This window comes from Neoarius graeffei, chromosome 4 (assembly GCF_027579695.1).
Source record: "Neoarius graeffei isolate fNeoGra1 chromosome 4, fNeoGra1.pri, whole genome shotgun sequence".
In the NCBI taxonomy this organism is placed as follows: Eukaryota; Metazoa; Chordata; class Actinopteri; order Siluriformes; family Ariidae; genus Neoarius; species Neoarius graeffei.
This window is the reverse complement of record NC_083572.1, coordinates 48825635-48853296: the sequence shown is the minus strand read 5'-3', so window position 1 is coordinate 48853296 and position 27662 is coordinate 48825635. Positions and strand designations below refer to the sequence as shown.

General features: G+C 43.9%; 1 protein-coding gene across 1 annotated transcript; it reads right to left on the bottom strand.

Moving 5' to 3' along the window:
• Positions 1 to 798: 798 nt before the first annotated feature.
• On the bottom strand, positions 799 to 23900 carry abhd14b (abhydrolase domain containing 14B). Its single transcript, XM_060918437.1, has 4 exons — positions 23893 to 23900; positions 23352 to 23704; positions 7835 to 8076; positions 799 to 3186 (listed from the first exon to the last, which is right to left on the bottom strand). The coding sequence occupies exons 1-4, from the start codon at positions 23898 to 23900 to the stop codon at positions 3004 to 3006; spliced, it is 786 nt and encodes a 261-aa protein (XP_060774420.1). The 3' UTR covers positions 799 to 3003.
• Positions 23901 to 27662: the final 3762 nt, after the last annotated feature.

Genomic DNA, 27662 nt, shown 5'->3' with positions numbered 1-27662 from the left:
TTTTTTTAATGCACAATCACAGTACTACGGGTCTACAGTACTACTACATACACAACATGGAGTACTTTTCATTCATTCATATATATTCGTATATTGCCATACATGATTACAATTCTGTAGTGAGGTTTGAAATCAGATAAACGATCAGCGCTGATATTTATTTGATGCAAAGTTTGGATTTAAACACTGTATGACTAAAATCTCACAATCTTGGCTGTGTTTATTAACAGTGGGATGAGTGTTGCGCAATTGTTTGCTAGAGCTGTTGTGTAATGGCTTTTGCCAACATTACATTCAAAATGGAGCTTGGGCAAAGTAGCAGAAAAAGTATCTTTAAATGTATTTTTGTGACAGACCTTATGATATGATTACAACTAGAAGGGCACCCGGTAAAGTGCATACACTGTCAGAAAATAAAGTACATTATTGCACCTTTAGGGTTACAACGGCTTGTCAGCGAGGCACGACCCTCGAAGGTACCTATTTGTACCCTTTATATGCTGCTTGGGAACATATAAGTACCTTTTTGACCCTCGTGACACACAGTTACCTGGAGGTCCAATAATGATCCCGAGAGGGTACATTAGTGTAGATTGTACCCTGGGGGACAGAAATGGACTCCTCCTGTACCTTTATTTCTGACAGTGTACGGTGGTGCTTGAAAGTTTAGGAACCCTTTAGAATTTCTATATTTCTGGATAAATATGACCTAAAACTTCAGATTTTCACACAAGTCCCAAAAGTAGATAAAGAGAACCCAGTTAAACAAATGAGACAAAATTATTATACTTGGTCATTTATTTATTGAGGAAAATGATCCAATATTACATATCTGTGAGTGGCAAAAGTATGCGAACCTCTAGGATTAGCAGTTAATTTGAAGGTGAAATCAGAGTCAGGTGTTTTCAATCAGGTGTTTTATTTAAAGATCAGGGATCTATCAAAGTCTGATCTTCACAACACATGTTTATGGAAGTGTATCATGGCACGAACAAAGGAGATTTCTGAGGACCTCAGAAAAAGCATTGTTGATGCTCATCAGGCTGGAAAAGGCTACAAAACCATCTCTAAAGAGTTTGGACTCCACCAATCCACAGTCAGACAGATTGTGTACAAATGGAGGAAATTCAAGACCATTGTTACCCTCCCCAGGAGTGGTCGACCAACAAAGATCACTCCAAGAGCAAGGCGTGTAATAGTCTGCAAGGTCACAAAGGACCCCAGGGTAACTTCTAAGCAACTGAAGGCCCCTCTCACATTGGCTAATGTTAATGTTCATGAGTCCACCATCAGGAGAACACTGAACAACAAATGGTGTGCATAGCAGGGTTGCAAGGAGAAAGCCACTGCTCTCCAAAAAGAGTGTTGCTGCTCGTCTGCAGTTTGCTAAAGATCACGTGGACAAGCCAGAAGGCTATTGGAAAAATGTTTTGTGGATGGATGAGACAAAAATACAACAACTTTTTGATTTATATGAGAAGTGTTATGTTTGGAGAAAGGAAAATACTGCATTCCCGCATAAGAATGTGAAACATGGTGGTGGTAGTATGATAAACATGAATGTGAAAGAATGTGAAACATGGTGGTGGTAGTTTGGGCCTGTTTTGCTGCATCTGGGCCAGGACGGCTTGCCATTATTGATGGAACAATGAATTCTGATTTATGCCATCGAATTCTAAAGGAAAATGTCAGGACATCTGTCCATTAACTGAATCTCAAGAGAAGGTGGGTCATGGAGCAAGACAATGACCCTAAGCACACAAGTCGTTCTACCAAAGAATGGTTAAAGAAGAATAAAGTTCATGTTTTGGAATGGCCAAGTCAGAGTCCTGACCTTAATCCAATCAAAATGTTGTGTAAGGACAATGTGAGGAACATGTGAGGAAACCCACCAACATCCCAGAGCTGAAGCTGTTCTGTACGGAGGAATGGGCTAAAATTCCTCCAAGCCGGTGTGCAGGACTGATCAACAGTTACCGGAAACGTTTAGATGCAGTTATTGTTGCACAAGGGGGTCACACCAGATACTGAAAGCAAAGGTTCACATACTTTTGCCACTTACAGACATGTAATATTGGATCATTTTCCTCAATAAATAAATGACCAAGTTTAATATTTTGTCTCATTTGTTTAACTGGGTTCTCTTTATCCACTTTTAGGACTTGTGTGAAAATCTGATGATGTTTTAGGTCATATTTATGCAGAAATATAGAAAATTCTAAAGGGTCCACAAACTTTCAAGCACCACTGTACCTCTGTCTAGCCACATATCCAGATTTGCCTCAAAATCTTATCAATTGTTCTTTGGCCCATGGCTCGTCTGTCCTCAAAATTTCATCATAATTTGTTCACTACTTTTTGAGGTACATTGGGAACAGACAAAAAAAAAAAAAAATCCTGGATCCACATACATATCCAGATTTTCATCAAAATCGAATCAATTGTTCCTTGGTCCATGGCCCACTTTTCTCCAAAGTTTTATCAACATCCGTCTGCGACTTTTTGAGTTACAGTGGGAAGAGTTAAAAAAAAAAAAGGGCAAAAACATGACCTCCTCCAACAAAGTCAGCAGAGGCAATGAAGCAATCAAATGTTTTTATACTGTGTGCATTATAAAATATCCAAATGGGGTGCAACTGTGTAAGATTTTTTTCAATCATTAGGTCCAAAATGACAAAGCCATGGCCATAATTCCTCCCTGATTAGGTGAAACGATGGCCAATTTCTTTCTCCCTCTGCCAATTAGTTTGATACCAATTATAAGGGTCTGTGTGTTGACTTAAGCAGGGGATTTTGTACTCTCTAAGTTCAGGCCTAACCCATTGCTATTCTGTACCGATAGCTGTAATACGACAGAGGGAGACCTAGCTAATGAGATAGGAATGGGTACGAACTAAATTGGGATGAAACTAAACATACCTTTTGATCATTAATAGAAATCAAAGTAATCACTGTGTAATAACTCCAGAGTTAAAAGTGATGTGGTTTCAAAGAGTCTTTAGATTACAATAGTGTGTGCAAAAACTCAAGAACAACTTTATGCCAAGTCACCGGGTCGTCAAGGTAACAGGGATGCCCGGCCCCCTGCATTACCACCACCTTGTGATTGGGCAGATTCTTTAGGTTGTTTAGTGACACTTCCCCCAACTGTGTGTCCTGATCTCCATACACAATAAGAGTGGGGACCTATAAAGAAACAGAAAAATCTCATACAGGACAATTACACCTCAAACATTTACTAGAACTAAAATCTGTTAAACCTATAATAATTATGCCACAGAACATGCAATGCATTTATTTATCACAATGATGTGCGACAATATTCAGAATTGTGCTATTTTTTAATCTTATACCATAATAAGTTATCATATATTATCTAATGGGGCAATTACTTATGCAACTTGAAAGCATGAGTAATCTTCTCATTCTCCCATCTCATCTCATTATCTCTAGCCGCTTTATCCTGTTCTACAGGGTCGCAGGCAAGCTGGAGCCTATCCCAGCTGACTATGGGCGAAAGGCGGGGTACACCCTGGACAAGTCGCCAGGTCATCGCAGGGCTGACACATAGACACAGACAACCATTCACACTCACATTCACACCTACGGTCAATTTAGAGTCACCAGTTAACCTAACCTGCATGTCTTTGGACTGTGGGGGAAACCGGAGCACCCGGAGGAAACCCACGCGGACACGGGGAGAATATGCAAACTCCGCACAGAAAGGCCCTCGCCGGCCACGGGGCTCGAACCCGGACCTTCTTGCCAGCGTGCCGCTCTTAATCTTATGTCCTTGTTATTTTATTCTCAAGAACGAATTAGACACAAGCTCTCATGTTGCAGGGCTTCCACGAAAAGTTTTACAGAGAAACTGGAGGCATGAACAGCAGGCTGAACATCTTCAGTAAATTTCAGGTCGTGCCATAAAGCCCAAAGGAATAAGAGAACGGTTATTTTAACTTTTTGGATTTGGATGGCTTGATTTTCATTTGGTAACCCTGGAAATGCAGGAATTGCACTCCACTCATAGAACCACAGTTCCATGGGTAATCTTCCATTCTGGACCAGAACTAGTGGAGACCAAATATCAATGTCATCACAAGGGTTCGTAACACGTCCTGATGGCTCACCTCGCCTGACAATACCAAGCAGCAATCTTAAATGCGGCCCATACTAGAGTTTATTGAAAATGAGAATTCTGACCAGTCTTCCCTTTCCCAAAGAAAGTTTCCCAAATCCCACCCTCTCCTGCTGTTACTTTTGTTTGTTCTTGCCTGTGATATTTTCTAATAAACATGGTTAGTTCAACAATATTATTCCAAAGTACAAAGAAATAAGTCATTTAAACTACATGGCCTAATGGTTAGAGAAACAGCTTTGGGACCAAAAGGTTGCTGGTTCAAGTCCCTGGACCAGCAGGAATGGCTTGAAGTGCCTTTGAGCAAGGCCCCAAACCCCTAACTGCTCCCTGGGCTGCTCTGGGTGTGTTATATGTCGCTCTGGATAAGAGCATTTGCTAAATGCCATTAATATAAATGTATAGTGACTCTGAAGATAGTGAAGATGAATGAATGAACACAATAAATGCACAATCACAGTGTCACATGAGCACTGTACCACATCCCCAATTGGCTAATCTATCTTTACACAGCAGACTACAGGTGGCAGTCATTTAAACATAGAACTTGAAAACCCTCATTGGACGTAGGGCATATTCTCACCTGTAAGAGCAGATAACCTGAGAGATTTACTGATATACTCTGGCAACAATACCTTTGGCAGGATTGTTAGGTTCTGCCACAGCATCCCCAACTTCAGCACTCAAACATGACTTGCTGATCGATAATGAATATAGTTTGCACCCTTGTCTGCCTATTGTCATGGCCAGAAGAAAAAAACTGTCATAACCAAAAGCCACTTTATATCTGCATCATTCCTTTCCTCATATTACAAGCTGCATAAAAGGTCCCACTGTGGAACCACAGTGAATGATGGAGACCTGCAATATATGGAAAGGCTTTGACTAGATTAGCCATGTCCAGTGGCTAGGTAAGGAGGTAGCGCTGAAGACAGGTGTTTATCTATCCATTTTCAGAGCTTCCTTGCCCAACCTCAACATCACTTTTGAATTAGCACTTCTGCAAATTAGAATAGCCAGTTAGTATTTACTTTCAGGGATTGTGCCTGAGTCACAGTTGGCTCAGTCTTCTAAGTGAGTCTAAAGTAAATAAGTACAGTGGGGCAAAAAAGTATTTAGTCAGCCACCAATTGTGCAAGTTCTCCCACTTAAAAAGATGAGAGAGGCCTGTAATTTTCATCATAGGTACACTTCAACTATGAGACACAGAATAGGGGGAAAGAATCCAGGAAATCACATTGTAGGATTTTTAATGAATTAATTGGTAAATTCCTCGGTAAAATAAGTATTTGGTCACCTACAAACAAGCAAGATTTCTGGCTCTCACAGACCTGTAACAACTTCTTTAAGAGGCTCCTCTGTCCTCCACTCGTTACCTGGATTAATGGCACCTGTTTGAACTCGTTATCAGTATAAAAGACACCTGTCCACAACCTCAAACAGTCACACTCCAAACTCCACTATGGCCAAAACCAAAGAGCTGTCAAAGGACACCAGAAACAAAAAATTGTAGACCTGCACCAGGCTGGGAAGACCGAATCTGCAATAGGTAAGCAGCTTGGTGTGAAGAAATCAACTGTGGGAGCAATTATTAGAAAATGGAAGACATACAAGACCACTGATAATCTCCCTCGATCTGGGGCTCCACGCAAGATCTCACCCCGTGGGGTCAAAATGATCACAAGAACGGTGAGCAAAAATCCCAGAACCACACGGGGGGACCTAGCGAATGACCTGCAGAGAGCTGGGACCAAAGTAACAAAGGCTACCATCAGTAACACACTACGCTGCTATGGACTCAAATCCTGCAGTGCCAGACGTGCCCCCCTGCTTAAGCCAGTACATGTCCAGGCCCGTCTGAAGTTTGCTAGAGAGCATTTGGATGATCCAGAAGAGGATTGGGAGAATGCCATATGGTCAGATGAAACCAAAATAGAACTTTTTGGTAAAAACTCAACTTGTCGTGTTTGGAGGAGAAAGAATGCAGAGGTGCATCCAAAGAACACCATACCTACTGTGAAGCATGGGGGTGGAAACATCATGCTTTGGGGCTGTTTTTCTGCAAAGGGACCAGGACGACTAATCCGTGTGAAGGAAAGAATGAATGGGGCCATGTATCGTGAGATTTTGAGTGAAAACCTCCTTCCATCAGCAAGGGCATTGAAGATGAAACGTGGCTGGGTCTTTCAGCATGACAATGATCCCAAACACACCGCCCGGGCAACGAAGGAGTGGCTTCATAAGAAGCATTTCAAGGTCCTGGAGTGGCCTAGCCAGTCTCCAGACCTCAACCCCATAGAAAATCTTTGGAGGGAGTTGAAAGTCCGTGTTGCCCAGCGACAGCCCCAAAACATCACTGCTCTAGAGGAGATCTGCATGGAGGAATGGGCCAAAATACCAGCAACAGTGTGTGAAAACCTTGTGAAGACTTACAGTAAATGTTTGACCTCTGTCATTGCCAACAAAGGGTATATAACAAAGTATTGAGATGAACTTTTGTTATTGACCAAATACTTATTTTCCACCATAATTTGCAAATAAATTCTTTAAAAATCAGACAATGTGATTTTCTGGATTTTTTTTTCCCTCGTTTTCTCTCAGTTGAGGTATACCTATGATGAAAATTACAGGCCTCTCTCATCTTTTTAAGTGGGAGAACTTGCACAATTGGTGGCTGACGAAATACTTTTTTGCCCCACTGTAGGTATTGTCCTTTGCCATACATTAAGTTCACCGAGTCCCATTGTGGTTCATTCAGGCCAAGCTGAAATTTTCCAGCATTTCAGTACTCTTAGTCCTGGATTGCATGATCAGGCAATTTGGGCAAACTCTGCAACTGGACAAATAAACAGACTCCATTAACTCAGATCATCCCTCAAGGCCTGTGCACCAAAGACCTGCTAGGTACTCGTGATAGGTGCAGTGCGTTTTTTTTCTTTTACCCGGTTTCTGCCAGCGATGTTAGGTCCAGCCTTCTCATCTGCATTAATAGTTGCCTATAGGATTTATGTACCCATTGGTTCTGCAGCTATGGGCATTATCTTTCTTACTAAGGGGCAACTGTGTCCTGTATTAGGGATACAACTATGTGACATTGCTGAATGGATGTAGTGGCTGGCTTTCCATCTCTCACAGGAAAAACGTGTTTGCACTCCCCATTTGGTAGCTGTGGTATGATCTGGGAGAGCTGGCTGGTGGTGGGGATGCTGACCAAGACCAGAATAGAGTGAAATTAGGGAAAATCTGAGTACAAATGTGATGTAGCAGGAACATTTTAGAGGCTACCTACATGAGGTCACAGTCAGAAAGTGACTTTTGCTTGTATTTGGCAAGGCAAAAAGCAAACGGAAATACTCCACTAGTTTTGAAGGAAACTTCCCTCATACAAACAAACACGGTTACATTTTACACTAACAGTAAATTGGCTGAATGTAGATGGCTGCTGTGAGAAAATAAACAGAAAATTGACGACAGCACTCTGCATGCAGAAATATTATACTAGCTTGGTATTCTGAAAACAACCTGTCTGTTTATTGTTTTACGCCTTCTTAAACAGGAAATTATCTAAAGGGTGGCTAGCCCAGTACCAGGCCAAGCCAAGTTTAAGATGCTTATCACAATAAATACAGGCACTGTATCCCATCACTCACACACATGTACTCACACACATGTACTCACACACACAAAACCACTGACCTGTACAGCCTTATACTGTTCGGCTGTGAACTTCTCCGTGCAGATGGGAGCTACGGGAATATAGGCTTTCAACAGCTCAGAGTGCTGGAAGAGAAAGGGCAGCGAATACATGCCACTGAGAGAGGGGCTGATCAACACTACAGGCCCGGTGTTCAAGCCGTCACACACCTGCTTCAGAAACTCGGCAGGAGCTGGCTCACCCACAACTGCAGGGGCCTTTGCTGCTTTTGACTCGCCCAGGCCTAAACAAGCAGAAAAAAACAAGGCAAAAATAACATCATGGGATGTAACTGGGAAGAACAAGTCATGGTTTTACCCATAATATGCCGTTTAATGAAACTGAACATGGGCAAGAGAAAAAGGAGGCAAATACTGCTCTTTTACACATAGCCCTTTTCCACCAAATCAGTTCCAGGGCTGGTTCGGGGCCAGTGCTTAGTTTGGAACCGGGTTTTCTGTTTCCACCGACAAAGAACTGGCTCTGGGGCCAGAAAAACCGGTTCCAGGGTAGCACCAGCTCTTTACTGGGCTAGAGGAAAGAACTGCTTACATGGGGGGGGGTGTTAAGACCAACAACAATAGCAAGACCGCAAGAGGGCGCCATTTTTAAGTCAAGTCAAGTTTATTTGTATAGCGCTTTTAACAATAAACATTGTCGCAAAGCAGCTTTACAGAATTTGAACGACTTAAAACATGAGCTAATTTTGTCCCTAATCTCTCCCCAATGAGCAAGCCTGTGGCGACGGTGGCAAGGAAAAACTCCCTCAGACGACATGAGGAAGAAACCTCGAGAGGAACCAGACTCAAAAGGGAACCCATCCTCATTTGGACAACAACAGACAGCATGACTATAACATTAACAGTTTTAACATGAACACAGTTTCGTTGATGTTATAAACTCTTCATTGATGGAAACTTGAGTGCAAAACTGTTCATGACAACTGCAGTCCTAAAGTTAGCAAGCCAACTGTAGTCCTCAGCCATAAAAGCATTACTGTAAGAGTCCAGAGCATCCTCCAGGTATAACCCTCAACTGTCCTCATGGGGCCGTCCTTCACAGGAGTGATGCGATAAAACTCCAACCAGACACAGGGCACCAGGATGGATCAAGCAGGTCCAAGGGGCAGAAGAGGCCAGCATCTCAATCCCAGGACCAACATGTAACTCAGAGGGACAGACTGGGGGGGGGGACGACACACAGGTTGTTAGGTATACCCTAAAAATGACACGTATTAAATCTGTGTGGTAGGCTCGCAGAGACTTCAGGCATAATACACAACAATGGCATGTTAATATGGTTAAAAAATATCATGACCTGCTCTGGCTGGATGCTTGATTGGGTGATGGGAGCACACTCCTCAGCAATGATGAGATGCAGATGGGACCCTTAGGGCTGGCCAAGACAATTCAGTTACATTTCACCGGGTCTGGGACATGTGACAGAATGTCTGACGGCCGATTCCCTGCAGGCTACGATAGCCAGTCGAGGTCTCCAACCCTCTCCACCAAAAGATTTCCGTTGACTCCATGTAACTCAGAGGGACAGATTTGGGGGGGGGGGAAAGAAAACGCAGGTTGTTAGGTATGCCCAATGTCACCTGAATAAGTAGGAACAGTATACATATTGCACTGAGTACAAGCAGGGACTCCGGCAACTAACTATGACAGCATAACTAAAAGGGGAGAGCCAGAAGGTAACACAGGCATGAGGGAGCCCCGGGACATAAAGCAGCAGCCACTACACCGTCAACAAACTCGAGTGAGCAAGCGAGTGGGGACTGACAGCATCCATACATCCCAGTTTACCAAAACACTATGTCTGAGGACCCTCTAGATCTACACCTTTACCTCAAACACCATTAACAAAAGGCTTGACTAAACAGATATGTTTTCAGCCTAGACTTAAACACTGAGACTGTGTCTGATTCCCGGACACTACTTGGAAGGCTGTTCCATAACTGTGGGGCTTTGTAAGAAAAGGCTCTGCCCCCTGATGTAGCCTTCACTATACCAGCAGATAGCCTGCACCTTTTGATCTAAGTAGGCGTGGCGGGTCATAGAGGAGCAGAAGTTCACTCAGGTACTGTGGTGCGAGACCATTCAGTGCTTTAAAGGTCAATAGTAGTATTTTGTAATCAATACGAAATTTGATTGGGAGCCAATGCAGTGTGGATAAGACAGGGATGATGTGGTCATATTTTCTAGTTCTAGTAAGGACTCTTGCTGCTGCATATTGAACTAACTGGAGCTTGTTTATGCACTTATTGGAACATCCAGACAGTAAGGCATTACAATTAAAGCCGCAAGCGGCCTCGACGGGCCCTCGCGCCAGCGGCCAAGGGGGGCGGGGGCATGCGTCCCTGCGAAAAACCTTCCACAGCTTCTTCGGCAAGAGACATTACTCCCACAATGGCGACAAAGCACAGAATTGGACACAGAGTACACGGTGCGCTGAGATGTTGTCATGGACAGAACATTTTATGCCATGGCTTTCCAACCAAATTAATGTATTTACCTCATCAGTCACCAAGCTATAGCTACATAGGATTGTCTTCTGTTAGACATCTATTAGTCTGTATGTAACGCTACAACACTTGCTCCCGACTGCCTACCCATTCCCCACAAGTCATGTGTGTTAAAGGCAACCAAAACAACATACTCCTGGTGCCTCATGATTGTAAACACCTCTCCTGCAACTGCTACAGCGCAATGAGCGCCCCCAGTGGTGAAAGTTCACCAAATTTGGTACACATGTCAAGGGACCTATGAAGAGTTGTTGTGTCAAGTTTGATCAAGTTTGACCAATCAGAAGCCGAGATATAAATTGTTGCCTGAAAACAGCGCCCCCAGTGGCAAAAGGTCACAAAATTTGGGAGATATGTCAGGTGACCTGTTAAGAGTGTGCGTATCAAGTTTGATCAAGATTGAGTAAATAGAAGATGAGATATTGATTTTTGAAGAATAAATGTTTTGGTTTTTCCCATGTCAGTAGGTGGCGCTATGCTGTACATGAGCGATTATGAGTTGGAAAAATAAGTGTCTACAACAGCAATGTACTCTCACAAGGTAGTGGTGTGAAGGAAAAGCATTATGGAATTATTTACCAAAAACCCGTTTTGGAGCAATTGCGTCGGCCAAAAACAGCGCCCCCCATGGACGAAAATTCCCAAAATGTGGTATACATGACATGGGAGGTAGGAAGAGGGTGGCCGTGAAGTTTGACCAAATTTGAGGAAAGATTGGATTTTTTGCCCAAAAATAGCGCCCCCAGTGGCGAAATATCACAGAAATTGGGTAACATGTCAGAAGCCCAATGAGTGATTTGCGTGTGAAGTATGAGCAGTTTTGAGCAATCAGAAGATTTGTTATGAATTTTTAAGCATGTAAAATTTTGCATCGAAAATTGATTGACGTATAACTTCTGAACGGTTTATCCTACGTGAAACGTATTTAGTAACTTTTGTCAGCCATGTCTCTAGATGATGTCTATCAATTTTGGTGACATTCCTATGAACGGTCTAGGAGGAGTTGCGCCGTCTTCGTGGCCATGCATTTCGCACAAAAGTGAAATTACCTCACTTCCTGTTGGGCGTGGCTAATGCATTGGCATTACATTTTTGTCCGGCTTAGTGAGATACATATGCGTACCAAATGGCATGCCACTACTACAAACTACATGGCACCCAGGCACCTTAATGCGGGAGGCCAAAATCACAACAACTTAGGGGGCGCTATGGAGGCCCGGAGCCCCGGCCAAGTTTGGGCTTCTGGTTCTGAGTAGCGGTGGCAATTCTCGGAACTGGTGCCAAATTTCGTGCGTTTTCGCCCATGGCAAGCGCCCCGAAAATGGCCCAACAGCGGAGAAAAATAAAGAAGAAGAAGAAGAAGACGGAAGAAGAAGAAGAAGAAGAAGACGGAAGAAGAAGAATAATAATAGTGAACTCTTACAAGAACAATAGGGCCTTCGCCCATAGGGCTCGGGCCCTAATAATCCAACCTGGAGGTAACGAAAGCATGGACTAGTTTTTCCGCATCATGTAATGACATTAAATTTCTTATCTTAGCAATATTTCTGAGATGAAAGAAAGCTATCCGGGTGATGTTATCAATGTGAGTTTCGAATGAAAGACTGGGGTCAATAATCACTCTGAGCTCTTTTACTGCTGCACGTGAAGAAACAGAAAGGCCATCCAGAGTCACTGTGTAATCAGAAAACTTACTTCTAGCTGTATGTGGTCCTAGTACAAGTACTTCAGTCTTGTCAGAGTTAAGCAGAAGGAAATTAATAAGCATCCAGTGTCTAATGTCCTTAACACATTCCTCAATTCTATAAAGCCGGTGTCTCTCATGAGGTTTTGCAGAGACATACAACTGTGTGTCATCAGCATAACAGTGGAAACTAATACAATGTTTACGAATAATATCACCCAGAGGTAACATCTCATCTCATCTCATTATCTCTAGCCGCTTTATCCTTCTACAGGGTCGCAGGCAAGCTGGAGCCTATCCCAGCTGACTACGGGCGAAAGGCGGGGTACACCCTGGACAAGTCGCCAGGTCATCACAGGGCTGACACATAGACACAGACAACCATTCACACTCACATTCACACCTACGGTCAATTTAGAGTCACCAGTTAACCTAACCTGCATGTCTTTGGACTGTGGGGGAAACCGGAGCACCCGGAGGAAACCCACACGGACACGGGGAGAACATGCAAACTCCACACAGAAAGGCCCTCGCCGGCCCCGGGGCTCGAACCCAGGACCTTCTTGCTGTGAGGCGACAGCGCTAACCACTACACCACCGTGCCGCCCAGAGGTAACATATATAGAGAAAAAAGCAGTGGACCCAAGACAGAACCTTGTGGAACACCAAACTTTACCTCAGTACATCTAGAAATATCACCATTTATATCAACATACTGATAACGATCAGTTAAATAAGACCTGAGCCAGGAGAGGGCCGTTCCCTTAACTCCCACAACATTTTCTAGTCTATCCAGAAGAATGGAATGATCAATGGTATCAAATGCTGCACTAAGGTCAAGCAACACAAGTAGCGAGATACAGCCCTGATCAGACGCCAACAGTAGGTCGTTTACTACTTTAACCAGTGCTGTCTCTGTGCTATGATGAGGTCTAAATCCTGACTGATACATTTCATGGATGTTATTCCTATGTAAATATGAGCATAACTGCTGTGCCACAGCTTTTTCAAGGATCTTGGAGATAAAGGGGAGGTTTGATATTGGCCGATAATTGGACAGCTGACAGGGATCAAGGTCAGGTTTTTTAATCAGGGGTTTGATAACTGCTAGTTTAAAGGATTTGGGTACATAGCCAATCGTAAGAGAAGAATTTATTATTTTTAGAAGCAGTTCAATTACTTCAGGTATTATCTGTTTGAATAGACGTGTAGGTAAGGGATCTAGTATGCAAGTTGAGGCTTTTGATGCAGAGATTAATGAAAGTAATTCAGTTTCTTTAAGGGGAGTAAAACATTCTAACTGATGATCTGATACAGTTATATAGTTAACTACAAGGTCACTTTCATTGTCTGACCTTAAATTAGTAGTTTGAATTTTTTGTCGGATATTCTCAATTTTGTCATTAAAAAAAATCATGAAGTCGTTGCTACTACATACTGCAAGTGTGCATGTGTCTATAGTGGACTTATTCCTGGTTAATTTTGCTACAGTATTAAATAGGAATCTAGGATTATTTTTGTCATCTTCTATTAGGGAGGAGAGATATGTTGATCGCGCAGCACTAAGAGCTTTTCTATACTTTAGGAAGCTCTCCTTCCACGCTAATTTGAACACTACCAATTTTGTTTGACGCCATTTACGTTGCAATTTTCGAGTGGTCTGTTTTAATGTGCGAGTGTCATCATTATACCAGGGTGCTAATTTTTTGTCTCTGACCATTTTCCTTTTTAGAGGAGCTACATTATCTAAAGTATGGCGGAATGTTGACTCTAAGCATTCAGTTGCCTGATCAAGTTCTGCAGGGGCTGACAGTGACCCGATCAAAGTTGATAACTCTGGGAGATCATTTATAAAGCTCTGTGCAGTAGTTGACGTGAATGTACGTTTAATACAGTAGCGTGGTGAGGTGCATATATTATTACTCAGACATAGTTTGAATGAGATGAGATAATGATCTGAGATAACTTCAGACTGTGGAAGTATGACTATATTGTCTACGTTTAACCCGAATGTTAGTATTAGATCAAGGGTGTGAACACCATTATGGGTCGGTCCTATGACATTCTGATTAATCCCTACTGAATCTAAAATGGACACAAATGCTGTTTTTAAAGGGTCTTCTGGGTTATCGAAGTGAATATTAAAATCTCCGACAACTAAAGCTTTGTCTAAGGAAATAACCAGATCTGAGATAAAATCTACAAATTCAGAAAGAAACTCAGAATATGGCCCTGGGGGCCTGTAAATAATAAGCAATGGAATTAACTGGGTAGACTTATTTTTCGAGGCTACATACATTATATGAGTATGAAGAACTTCAAATGTATTAAATTTATAACCAGGTTTTTGTGTTACACCTAGATAATCATTATAAATAACTGCAACGCCGCCTCCTCTGCCAGTTAGACGAGGCTGGTGTATATAACTGTATCCAGGAGGACTCGCTTCATTTAATGTTATATATTCATTTGGCTTAATCCATGTTTCAGTTAAACAAAGTACATTAAACTCCTGATCAGTAATGAGTTCATTAACCATTAGCGCTTTAGATGTAAGAGATCTAATATTTAATAGCCCCACCTTTAGATCAAAGGTGCTGGCAGCAGCTGTACAGTCAGTATGATCTAATTTTATATTGATTAGGTTACTGGAACAAACTCTCTGAAAATTTCTACCTTTTTGTTGAGCCCGGGGAACAGACACAGTCTCGATGTAGTAGACCCTGACTGATGACTCTGTGCAGCTAGCAGACAGTGGGTTTAGCCTGTTCGTCTGCTCCTGGCCTTGGCTCTGGATTGTCAGAAATTAACTAGGCCTGTCCTGAGACTATGACCTATGCTGCAGGAAATGAGAGCAGCACCTTCCCGAGTGGGATGGATACCGTCCCGCCCTAACAGGCCAGCAGTGCCCTCAAAATTAGCCCAATTATCTATAAAGCCCACACTGTTTTCAGAGCACCACCTGGACAGCCAGCAGTTCAGCGACCATAACCTGCTGTAAGCTACATCGCCACGCCGCATTGGGATGGGGCCAGAGCATACTACAGCATCGGACATCGCCTTCGCTAATTTAAACACCTCTACAAAGTTACTCTTAGTAACCTCAGACTGACGAAGGCGTATATCATTAGCTCCTGCATGGATAACCATCTTTGAGAACCTGTGCTTGCCTAGGACCCTAAGATTACCTGCTATGTCCGGCGCCCTGGCTCCCGGTATACACCTGACTAAAGCTGCTGGTGCCCCTAAAGGCCGAGCTAATTTCACGTGCCGTATGATAGAGTCCCCTATAACCAGAGCTCTTTCAGGTTTCTCAGCGGGTGCATCACTAAGGAGAGCAAACCTGTTCGGCACGTGACGCAGAGAGGAGTGGTGCTCCCGTGGGCGAGCCTCAGCGGTAGCTTTGGCTCTACGCTTATGCCGCCGAGCTGTCACCCATTTGCCCCGCTGTAAGGGCTCTAATGCCGGAGTTGGGGGATTACTAAAGGCCAATTTATGCTGACAACGCAGTCCTCGCAGATGGCATCTGCGGAGCCCCCCCCTTTGCAGACGCTCTGCGCGCACCTCCCAAAAATTGTGACCACCACAGAAGCCTCGCAGACAGCGTCGCAGACAAGAGGGCTCTGATTGGTCCACTCTACATCCGCTGTACACGCACTTCCGCTTCCCTACTTTCCCGGTTTGTTTTGTTTTCACGACCGCCATTTTTAAAAACACGAGCGAAGATGGAGCAGCACAAAGAGCGGTTGATCGAGGAAGTGAGGAAGTACATACATCTATACGACTCCAATTCTAGTCATTATAAGTAACCAGAGGATAAACACTCCACTAACCACACCCACCAACTACTCCTAGCGATTTCGCGACTTCACGCCCCCTTGTGTTGTGGCAGTGAATAACATCGCGCAGGCCTATTACTCCCCGCTCAACGATAAATTACAACTGTCTGCAAAAAGCTATCTGTGAAAGCCTTGTCGCAAGAGCATGCAGAGGCCCTAACTCCACCTAGGGCATCCAGACTTTCCCCTACAGAAACTACACTGTTCTCACGCTCACTGACCTTCTCTAAAGCCTGGACACGTGCTTCTAGCACTGTAATCTTCTCCGTCAGAGAGCTAACTAATCTGCACTTATCACAAATAAAGCTAATAAAGCTATCGCTAGCGACGGAGGAAGAATGACTAAACATCCTGCACTCAGCACACTGAACAGGCTGAAGGTGTGCCATGATGAAAAGATTCACGTACCTTAATCGAAGATCTGTTTATATTAAAGCAGAGCCGATGTGGATGACCTCCGCTTGTGGTCTTTACACAGGAGGAGAGAAAAAGAAAGCTTCCGGTCTCGGCCTTCTTCCGAAAAAAGAAAGGGAGAGAGAGGAAAAAAAAATGGAAAAAGGAAAGCGAAAGTGAAAAGTACAAAAAGGAAAGCGACAGTACAATAAAAATGAAGAGGATACTGGAAAATTATTTGTAGAAAAAAGTTAAAAAAGGATTAGTAATTAACGCCAGCACTTGCGGGAAAAAAGGACTCGGCGCAAACAACTCAGGAACCAGGAAGTGCGTAGCCAACCAGGAAGTCACTTTTAAATAAGCGACGAGATATCATGGATGCAGTAAAGCAGAAGTCATCCATTATTGTTGTTGTTGCTTCTTCTTCTTCTCCGTGTTATTGTTGCTTCGATGTTCGCGCCAAGGTTTATGCAAACGCAGCGACGTAACTGACATATACAGTGACGTAATGACGTGGCTCCCCTTAGCACCCCGAGCTATGGAAAAGCAAACTGGTTCCCAGCTGGTTCGCAAGTTGAACGAGTTGTGAACCAGCACCAGCACTGGCCCCGAACCAGCCCTGGAACTGATTTGGTGGAAAAGGGGTATCAGAGGCTAGGACTTTCCTTTTGGCCTGCCAGAGAAGGGGCAAGGTGGTCCCCGTGTAACACCATATAACACTGGGCCTCAGTGTGCACCTGAAGCACCACATCTGACTTCTTTCCCACGACAAGGCAAGGACCCATCAAATCACTGAGCAACTTAGAGTGGCACGCCCAGCAGCAGGGGTTAAAGACTCTCCTCACTTCATCCATAGGTCGTAGTTCTACTTCTGCTGGAACCCTGCATAGGTCAGGTGCTCCCAAGCCAGTTAGTGGACTGCCTCCAACCTCTGTTGCAGGGTCACTCCATAATATGATGAAGGGTCCATTGCCCCAGATTGTAGCTGCTGTAATAAGAGCTTTGGATGGACCAGGGGGAGCGTTTCTGGTTGTACAGTCATCACACATTTTGCAGAACCACTCTACATCAGTCTGGCTCCCCTTCAAGAAAAAAATAATGCTATCCTCTTCAAGTCTTGGTGTTGTGAAAGTGGCCTGCCCTCACTGTGGACCATGTGGAAAACTTGCTAGCATTATTTTATTTCTTCTTCTTCCTCAGGGTAGTAAAACTCACTTTCGCTGTGAAGACTGTCGTTATCGCTATCCATGCGGTAAAATTAATGCTATTCTCCTGAGAAATACTGGCAAAAATGTATAAGATTTTTGATAAAAATCTTATAAATGAATCTTACAAAAAAGATAAATGTTGACAAAAAATGCTACGTTTGTTGCTGTTGTGAACGAGCGAATACAGACCTCTGGCGACTCGCTCGTTCACAACAACAAACATGGTAGCATTTTTGTCAGCATTTATCTTTTTTTATAAGATTATCAAAAATCTTATATCATGTGTCACAGGGCTGACACATAGACACAGACAACCATTCACATTCACACCTACGGTCAATTTAGAGTCACCAGTTAACCTAACCTGCATGTCTTTGGACTGTGGGGGAAACCGGAGCACCCGGAGGAAACCCACGCGGACACGGGGAGAACATGCAAACTCCACACAGAAAGGCCCTCGCTGGCCACGGGGCTCGAACCCGGACCTTCTTGCTGTGAGGCGACAGCGCTAACCACTACACCACCGTGCCGCCCCATGCCCCGGTGTCACAGTCTGAATTTACCAGGTAAATTTATACTGTAGCAGCCACGGTCTGAATTTACCACAGTATAAATCTACCAACTTGGTATAATTTGGCCTAGTCTGAATTTACCAGCCTAATATAAGATTTATGCTCATACTTGAATTATTTACACTTTATCTTGATGAATACTGATTTGTTTAAGTAAGACTCCTCATGATTATAATAATTTAGTTATTCTCTCAAATTTACCAACTTGGTATAATTAGACTGCTGTCATTGGGCCTAGTGAGAATTTACCAGCCCAGTATGATAGGAGATTTATGATCATACTTGATCCACAAATAAATTATTTTCACTTTATCTTGATGAATGAATGAATGACCCATGTTTTAGTTCCAGTTTATGCACTAAGTAGGCTGATCAGGACCAGCCAGCAATGATCAACTTTATCTTCATGAATATTGATTTGTTTAAGTATACACTACCGTTCAAAAGTTTGGGGTCACCCAGACAATTTTGTGTTTTCCATGAAAAGTCACACTTTTATTTACCACCATAAGTTGTAAAATGAATATAAAATATAGTCGAGACATTTTTCTGGCCATTTTGAGCATTTAATCGACCCCACAAATGTGATGCTCCAGAAACTCAATCTGCTCAAAGGAAGGTCAGTTTTATAGCTTCTCTAAAGAGCTCAACTGTTTTCAGCTGTGCTAACATGATTGTACAAGGGTTTTCTAATCATCCATTAGCCTTCTGAGGCAATGAGCAAACACATTGTACCATTAGAACACTGGAGTGAGAGTTGCTGGAAATGGGCCTCTATACACCTATGGAGATATTGCACCAAAAACCAGACATTTGCAGCTAGAATAGTCATTTAGCACATTAGCAATGTATAGAGTGTATTTCTGATTAGTTTAAAGTGATCTTCATTGAAAAGAACAGTGCTTTTCTTTCAAATATAAGGAAATTTCAAAGTGACCCCAAACTTTTGAACGGTAGTGTAAAGTGTTTTGAACAACTTTATAAACTTCATTTACACATATACTAATAAAATTCAATCCAAACCATTCTTGTCTACTGATAATCAAATCTCACAACTGTAGTCACAATTCGCGTTCTATTAGCCCATAAATGTGTTGAAATGTTCGGCACAAAATCGCAGCAAGAAATGGTAACTTTAGACTTCCCGGAAGTTGACCAGGGGGGAATCGGTCTGCGCATGTGCATGGTAAATTTATACCAGCGCACGATCAGACCGTGACACCGGAAACTGCCGTGTTAGCGCTTTCCGGTTGAAATCACAAAAAACTAATTTTCTCAAAACACATCCAATTGACGTGATTGTGATGGCAACTCAACGGATGCACTCCCAATAATGCGAGAATAGACCTAGAAAGCATTTCACTCCGGAGTTTGCCTTTAAGGAAAGCAGGGCTCGACATTAACGGTTGTCTGCTTGTCCGGGACAAGTGATCCTTTATGTCGGACAAGTTCATCGTCTCCGTTACTTGTCCAATCGGACAAGTGCCAAAATACGCCGATATTCGGGTTACATAACAAATTTATCAGTCTATTCACATGATTTCCGAAGCATCTCACTCGACATACTGTTTTGATGTATCGCCGGATGTTTCTCTTCGGAAAGAGCGATGTGCGCATGCGCAATATTCCGCTTGCGAAACCAGCCAATACTGCTTCGTGTATTTGAGCTGAAAAGTAAACGGTAGTTTACCACACCCTCCAGGATTTCGCGATGTTGCGATTTGCAAATTCAACCAATCCCCGTGAATTCAGGGCGGTGTTGCAATTATATCCAATCACCGCAACTTTCCCGCAAATTTGACCAATCGTTGGCGTCGTCTTGAGGTGACGTCGACAAACTACCTTCCGCCTTACTTCCGTGTTTCCGTTCAAGAGCAGCAGTATGTGCGCAGTGTTGCCAGATTGGGCGGTTTAAAGTGCATTTTGGCGGGTTTTGAACATATTTTGGGTTGGAAAACGTCGGCAGTATCTGGCAACACTGCATGTGCGAGTCAGTGTTTATGTCGGCTTAAATTCTGTTACTGAAAGTGTGTTATGTTTACAGTGAAGCACTGTATGCACTTTATTTTTTTTTTACTTAATACAAAAAATTAATGGACGCCAACATTTTTGCCAAAATGGTATTTTATTTTCCATTGTTTAGGCAGCTTCAGCATCATAGTGTGAGATTCTGTTCAAATTGTTTTTTTTTCTTCTATGAAGCCTGAGCCATTTATTTTATTAGTTTATAATTATTGTTTAATTTAGTCTTCAGGAGAGACTGCCTGCACACAGTACTAGTATTAATAGTTTTTTTTTTCTTACATGAAAGCTGAGGCATTTATATTTTAAGGTAACTTCATGTTGTGCTGTGAGGTTCTCTGCACTTTAACTTTTGAACCAACAGATGCATTTGGATAAGTAAAGCCTATTTTTCTGCATTTTTGTAGTCCTGGTAATCTTTTATATTGGTAAAGTTGTTTATAGGACCATTTCTCAGTGTCTTTGTCCTTTTTAAGGACTCCCTAAAGTGAATGACGCATGAAATGGAATGACGAATGACAGGTAGTAAATTTGAACAATAAATGGTCCCTTGTCATTCAGGTTCTTACAAATGGAATAACGATTGAAATCTTTAGTTTTAGACCTCCCTAGGATAAGTGGGTGCTTGGTGGAATATCAGCTTTTACAAAAGGAATGACAGGGTTTCTATATGTATTGACTTACTTTGAGCTAATGTTGTCAGTGATATCACCTTTTACAAATGGAATGATAAGGTTTCTAGGTGGAATGACATACTTTGAGGCAATGTTATCAGTGATATCAAATTAACAAATGGAATGACATTGTTTCTAGGGTTATGCAAGGCTGACACTTGCACGACTTTTGGCCACGATTTTGTCGTGGCAAGTCGTGCCATTTTGGGGCACGAACTGGGAGGCTCCCGCACTGTTCACGACTAGTTCACGCATAGTTCACGACGAGTTCACGAATGCGTGCCCGTCCACATTCACGAACTGGCACGACGAGTTCACGCACAGTTTGCGCATAGTTTACGCACTTCCCGCATTGGCACGACGAGTTTGCGCAATTTGGACGGTGTCGTGCCGACTTGGGCACGCCATATAAAAAGGGGGTCTCCCCAACCCCTGGTCATTTTTGAATTGGCTGTGGAAGAGACAACATGCTGAATACCAGAGACACAATCATTGCAGAGAAGAGAAGATGCTTTGTTTTTTTAGGCATGTTGTCTCTGTGATACAAGTTGTCTCCTCGCTGGTGATCTCTGGAATGGCGAGAAGTGTCCGGGAAGCCCTATATATACCCCCGCACTGACGCGAGCGCCAGTTTACATGCACGTCCAAATCGAGCTGCTGTTGGTAATCGAGCAAAGGGTCCCAGCAGGGGTGCCAAAGAAATCCAATCCTACATGCACAAGTGAAATCGGGCTATTGTGCAAGGTGCATTGTGCACCCGAGCCACACGTGGCGCTACACGCCGCATCGTGTTGGTACACTTCCGGTTGTCGTCATGAAGAAGAGCTTATAGTGTTGCCAGATAGTACTGACGTTTTCCAGCCCAAAACATGTTCAAATCCGCTAAAATGCACTTAAAACCCCCAATCTGGCAACACTAGCAGTTCCGTGTTCAAGCTGTTCGGCTTGCTCTAACAGACTATGGCTACAAACTGTCCGGCGCAGACCACTGTTTTGTAAGACAACTTATTTTGCACAATAATATTTTTCTAAAGTCCATTTTTTGCTTACAAAAAATACTTTTTTTTTTGCTTACAATTTAACTTATGTCTTAATAAACACAAAAAGTTCAATTGTTTTGTTTTTATTGACATTCTTCAGATGTTGGACATACACATACACATATATATATATATATATATATATATATATATATATATATACACACACACACACACACACAAATACAATGACTTATGTACACAATTCACAGCTATGCAACAGCTGTACAGATGTATTTGGTGATACAGTAAGTGAGCTAAATTTTAACAGTGCAAACAATGCCACAAAAAGAAAAGATTCATGCCGTTGTCATGATTCGTTGTCATGCCGACCGAGGCTGTTGTGTTTCCCGCTTGTGGTCTCATCACTCGTCACTTCCGGAAGTAGCTCGACAACTAGCTCGATAGGGTTTACATGCACAAAGTAGCTCGGCAGAAATCGCATAAACTAGGTCATGTAGCTCGATTCCGAGAAATCAAGTTCGGTTCAATTTCAGCCGAATTAAGGTGTATACATGGCATTTTGAACTTCGATTTCAGTCGAGCAACGGCAGAAATTCGATTCTCTCTATGTGCATGTAAACGTAGTGACTGTCGCGCAGTAGTCGTGAACTGCTCGTGAACTCGTCGTGAACTGCTCGTGCCATGCGCAAACTGTTCGTGAAGTGCGTAAACTAGTCGTGAACTGCTCATGCCATCAATGCGTGACCATGTCAGTGGGAAGGCACGGCCACGCTGCGACGCGCACCAATTCATGAGCATGTCGTGAACTACTCGTGAGCTCGACGTGAGCTGTTCGTGAACTATTTGTGGCAGTTCGTGACAGTCGTGGCATGGCGCGCACTTCCACGCATCCTCCCGCATCGTCCCGACGAGTTCACGAACAGTTTGCGCATAGTTCATGACCCGGTCGCGAAATTTTGTCGTGACCAAAATTTTGAACATTTCAAAATTCTCGTCCCGACATGGCACGCAGTCACGACGGGTTTACGCACACTTCACGCCAGTTTACGACTAGTTTGCGCACTGGCACGACTCGAGTCGTGCCAATGCATGCCACGGAATCGTGCAAGTGTCAGCCTTGCATTAGGGTTAGGTTATAGGTGATATCACTGATAACACTGCCTCAAAGTATGTCATTCCACCTAAAAACACTGTCATTCCATTTGTAAAAGGGGATATCACTGATAACATTAGCTTAAAGCATGTCATTCCACCTACATTTCAATCGTTATTCCATGTATAAGAATCTGAATGACAAGGGACCATTTATTGTTCAAATCACTAGCTGTCATTCCATTTCATGCGTCATTCACTTTAGGGAGTCCCTTTTTTAATCAATAGTTTTTCAGTAATAACTTCATCTTTAACATATCACTCAATTTTAATCACAAAAAGAGAAAATCGTAACTTTCACTTCCTCCCGCAATGTAATCGCAACTAAAACCTAAAAAACACCGCAACTTTCATCGCAATTTTTTGGAAATGAATTTTTTGGCCCGTGAGATCCTGGGGGTCCTGGTTAAGGAACGCTCGGCTTTGCGCTGCTGCTTGGTTTACCTGGCAGGTCGATCGCCAAGGCCCGGAATCCAGCTGCAGCCAGAGCGCTGAGAGAGCCGATACTGAGCCAGTTGTGTGAGGAGAAGCGGATCCCGTGCAGCAGCAGAACGCACAGCTTCCGCTCTCCAGCTGCGGGAAGAGCCTGGCGATAAAACAGCGGCTCACTGCACATCCCCACACTCACTCTGCCCTCTGTTACCGACATCCTGCTCGCCGAAACACTGCAGCAGCCGCGTTTGATCAGGAAACTGTTAGAGAAATCTTTCACAGCTGCAATACAAACTGACCAAAGTTCACTTTCAACTCTCTCTCTCTCTCTCTCATTGTGCGCATGCGTGAGCGAGTGGGTGGAGCTGTGGAGCGTGTGAGTGAGTGGTTAGGGGGCTTCGCACCCTTTCTCTCTATTTTCTAACTTTTTCTTGGTATTTTTTCTTTTCTTATGGTTGTTTTTTTGTAGATTGTGGCTAGTGTAGTGTAGAGGTTGTTTTTTGAAGTTAGTTTTTCCTCCCAAGCTTGAGCGTCTGCTCAGAGTGCGAATTACCCCACCATAATTGGGGGGTACCATCATGGTCCACTATCATATCAATCCCCCCACCCCACCCCACCCCACCCCGGTCCTGTCCCGTCTCGTCTATGGAAGTCGGTGTCAGTAACTCAACACAATAACTCTGAACAATAATTTTTAATGTCATTAAGGTGGGGTTTACATTAGACCGTATCAGCGGATCATCAGATTAACGTTTTTAAAACGATTAGTGTGCACACAGCAACGCCAATACACGATTTGCGTGCACACAGCAATACCAATACACGGATACGCTCGGCTCCGCAGGCATCCTGCGCTCCAAATCACTCCGCCCTGAACAGCGAGTGCCCTCTGGAGGGTGCGCACTCCGGCCCTGTGCAGCTCACAGAGCGCGCGAGTGAAGCGCACAAGCCACGATTCGGGACTGAGCCGCTGTGTGTGTGCTCTCAGTGCATATCGGGCATGCGCGTCACTTACCACTTGCAAGTGGAAGGATGGCAAGCCTAAAGACAATCATAACTACACAATGGGCAGTATTTGCATCAGTATTTGCAGTATTTTCATACTTTTATACTCTTTAATGAAAGGTGATACAAGGCGGAAGTCCGCGCCGTTTTTCAGCAGTCGCGTCACATGACCAACGCCAGCGAATCAAGAAGGTGGATGTCACAGTGACGTTGTCCAATGAGGACGCCAGCTAGAGCTCAGCACAGCGTATTCGCGTATCTCAATGTTTACACAGCACCGGAGCTGACACGATCTGGATTGAATACGTGGACCCTGGCGGATTCCCGTTTCCCGGCGTTTCAATGTAAACGGACAGTGCATCCGCGAAGAAAACGAGACAGATACGGTCTAATGTAAACTTGGCCTAAGAAGCATGACAAACCATACAGTACTACCACAGAAGAAAAACAGCAGTACAACCTGATAACCTTCTTTGTCAGAACAAACTGGGTATCAACACTACAAATGAGTCACATACAGTATATACACACATGCAGAACAGTCCTGCTGAATGTCTTGCTCTCTTTCGTCCTGCTGTGCCTCTCCTGTCTGCTGGGAACCCATTTTCTTTATTCACATGAACAGTGTATGAAACCTAACTGCACCTACACTTGTACTGTAATTGTCTGTAGATCTTAGTGCTAATATTTACTACTTACTCTTTTAGCACCAAAAAAATGCCTGGCCCTTTTCTTTTCCTCATGTTTGGCCTACTGTCTCTGTGAATAAACTCAAACAGGGTACTCAGATGAAACTATGAATATCTTAAAAATAATACAAAAGGAATGTAAGTAAAAACAATAGAAAACATCCATGTACTAGGCTTATATGAGTAAAGCTCATATGTTTTAAATGTGTAAAAAAGATGTTTTCAAAAAGCACAGATGTTTAAAATGTGTACAACAACCATTTTTTTTAAATACGAATGGAACATTAAGTATAGCAACAACAAAAATTGTGTGTGGGGGGGGCGCTGTTGTTTATTTGCTCTCTGCGGGGGGGGGGCTGACTCTCCCACACTTTGAAAACCCCTGTTCTAGCGCTGCGGTGACTAAAAATGGTACGGTCCACAATTGAGGTATTTCACCTGACGTCACAGGGTCACGTGACGCCCCGGTGTCCGCCATTTTGGACGGCAAGCTAGCTAATGTCAACAACAGTAGCTGGTATGTTACTGTAGCAATGTTTACGTTCAGTCATTTGGATGACTGTTAAAACCTTTCAGTCTCAAGTTTTTCCTTTACTGGATTTACTAGTTTACTGAGCCAGCCGGCCCCGGAGCGCTAGCTAGCTAGCCAGCCAGCCAGCCGGCCCCGGAGCGCTAGCCAGCCAGCCGGCTCCGGAGCGCTAGCTAGCCAGCCGGCCCCGGAGCGCTAGCTAGCCAGCCAGCCGGCTCCGGAGCGCTAGCCATCCAGCCGGCTCCGGAGCGCTAGCCGGCCAGCCGGCCGGCCCCGGAGCACTAGCCAGCCAGCCGGCCGGCCCCGGAGCGCTAGCCAGCCAGCCAGCCGGCCCCGGAGCGCTGGCCGGCCGGCCCCGGAGCGCTGGCCGGCTGGCCCCGGAGCGCTGGCCGGCCGGCTCCGGAGCGCTAGCTAGCCCCGGAGCGCTAGCTAGCCAGCCAGCCAGCCCGCCCCGGAGCGCGCTCAGTAAACTAGTAAATACAGTAAAGGAAAAACTTATAACGGGCCATGTCTCAACAGACTAAGAAGTTATTTCAATGACATTTAATAACATTTTGTTTATCCTGAGGACCGAAAGTAAATGAAAATGTGAACAAATCTTAGCTGTCAGTGAACAGTCCTGGTGGAAGCAGGTAAACGTCGTTCTCCAAGCCTGCTAACCTCAATTTTTGCAAATACCTCTCCCTCTGCTCGCCCTGTAAATGCCCTACATCACTGGATAGTGAAGGTGTTTTCTGCATCTCGCTCCTTTTTCTTTTATGTTTTTCGTTTGTTGCCTTCCTCGCATTCAAACTGATTCGAGCCGTGCCGTCCAAAATGGCAGCGTCACATGACTTGGTCACGTGAGTGAAATACCTCAATAGGGGTGTCTGTCTGAAATCGATTTACATTAAAATGTTCCTACAATAAGAATGCCAAATGGGAGTTGGTTTGAATTAGGGCTGGGTATCACCAGATAGCTCACGATACGATACTATGGCGATATTTTGCCCACGATAACGATAATATCACGGTACAGCGATTCAGCGATAATCGATATATTGCAAGAAATTTCAACCACATCACGATATCTGTGTCACTGAAGAAAATCAGAATTTATTGACCACTGTAAAATTACATTTCACATACATAACTACACACTCTTGCCAGACATATATGGCCCTTTTCCACTACCCTTTTTCAGCTCACTTCAGCCCAACACGGCTCGCGTTTCGACTACCAAAAACCAGCACGACTCAGCTCGTTTCAGCCCTGCTTAGCCCCTAAAACTCGCACGGTTTTGGAGTGGGGCTGAAGCGAGCCAAGCCGTGCCGAGTGAGGCTGGGGGCATGAGCAGACACTCCCCTGTGCACTGATTGGTGAGGAGGAGTGTCCTCACATGCCCACACACGCCCCGCGAGCATGCTGGGATCTGTAAACACCGCAAACCCGGAAGGAGAATAATTACGAATTACGAGAATTTCTGAAGCCTTATGCGCCTCGCCTCATCTATACGCTCTTGCCAGTATCTGTCCGCGTTGTCGGTGACAACAAGCCACAGCACCAAGACCAGCAACACTAACGACTCCATGTCCTCCATGTTTATTGTTTACTATTCGGGTCGTGAGACTACCGCTTAAAAGCTCACTGATGTCACTGTTTGCGCTGCTTAACGACATTACGTGACGTCCACCCACTTTCGCTAACTCCACCCAATGTGTCCACCCACTTCCAGCCAGCACGGTTCAGCGCGGTTGTAGTCGAAATGCAACTCCAACAGCCCCGCTCAGCCCGACTCAGCACGGCACGGCTCAGCCCGACTCAGCCGCGTTTGTAGTGGAAAAGTGGCAATATATTTGTCTCTATTCCACTGCTGGCAAAACCAAGAGTTGCTTCACTACAACATACAGAAAATTCCCATTTCTGTGCTAGTATTATCAACTTTTCTGTAAGCATGGACACGTCAGTGCTGCTTAACAAGCAGAATCAAATTGTTTTATGAAAACTTAAAACTTGCACTGCAGACTGCACATACATTTCAGTGCTAACACTAATATCAATTTGTTCTTTGTAAACTTGAGAACATATACTGGAGAACATTTAACTTGTGCTTAGTACCTG

Coding starts and splice junctions, on each gene's coding strand:
- abhd14b (XM_060918437.1), bottom strand. Junction 8,077..23,351: donor CTTGGCGATCGACCTGCCAG/GTAAACCAAGCA, acceptor CTGCTTGTTTAG/GCCTGGGCGAGTCAAAAGCA. Junction 3,187..7,834: donor AACAGTATAAGGCTGTACAG/GTCAGTGGTTTT, acceptor GTTTCTTTATAG/GTCCCCACTCTTATTGTGTA.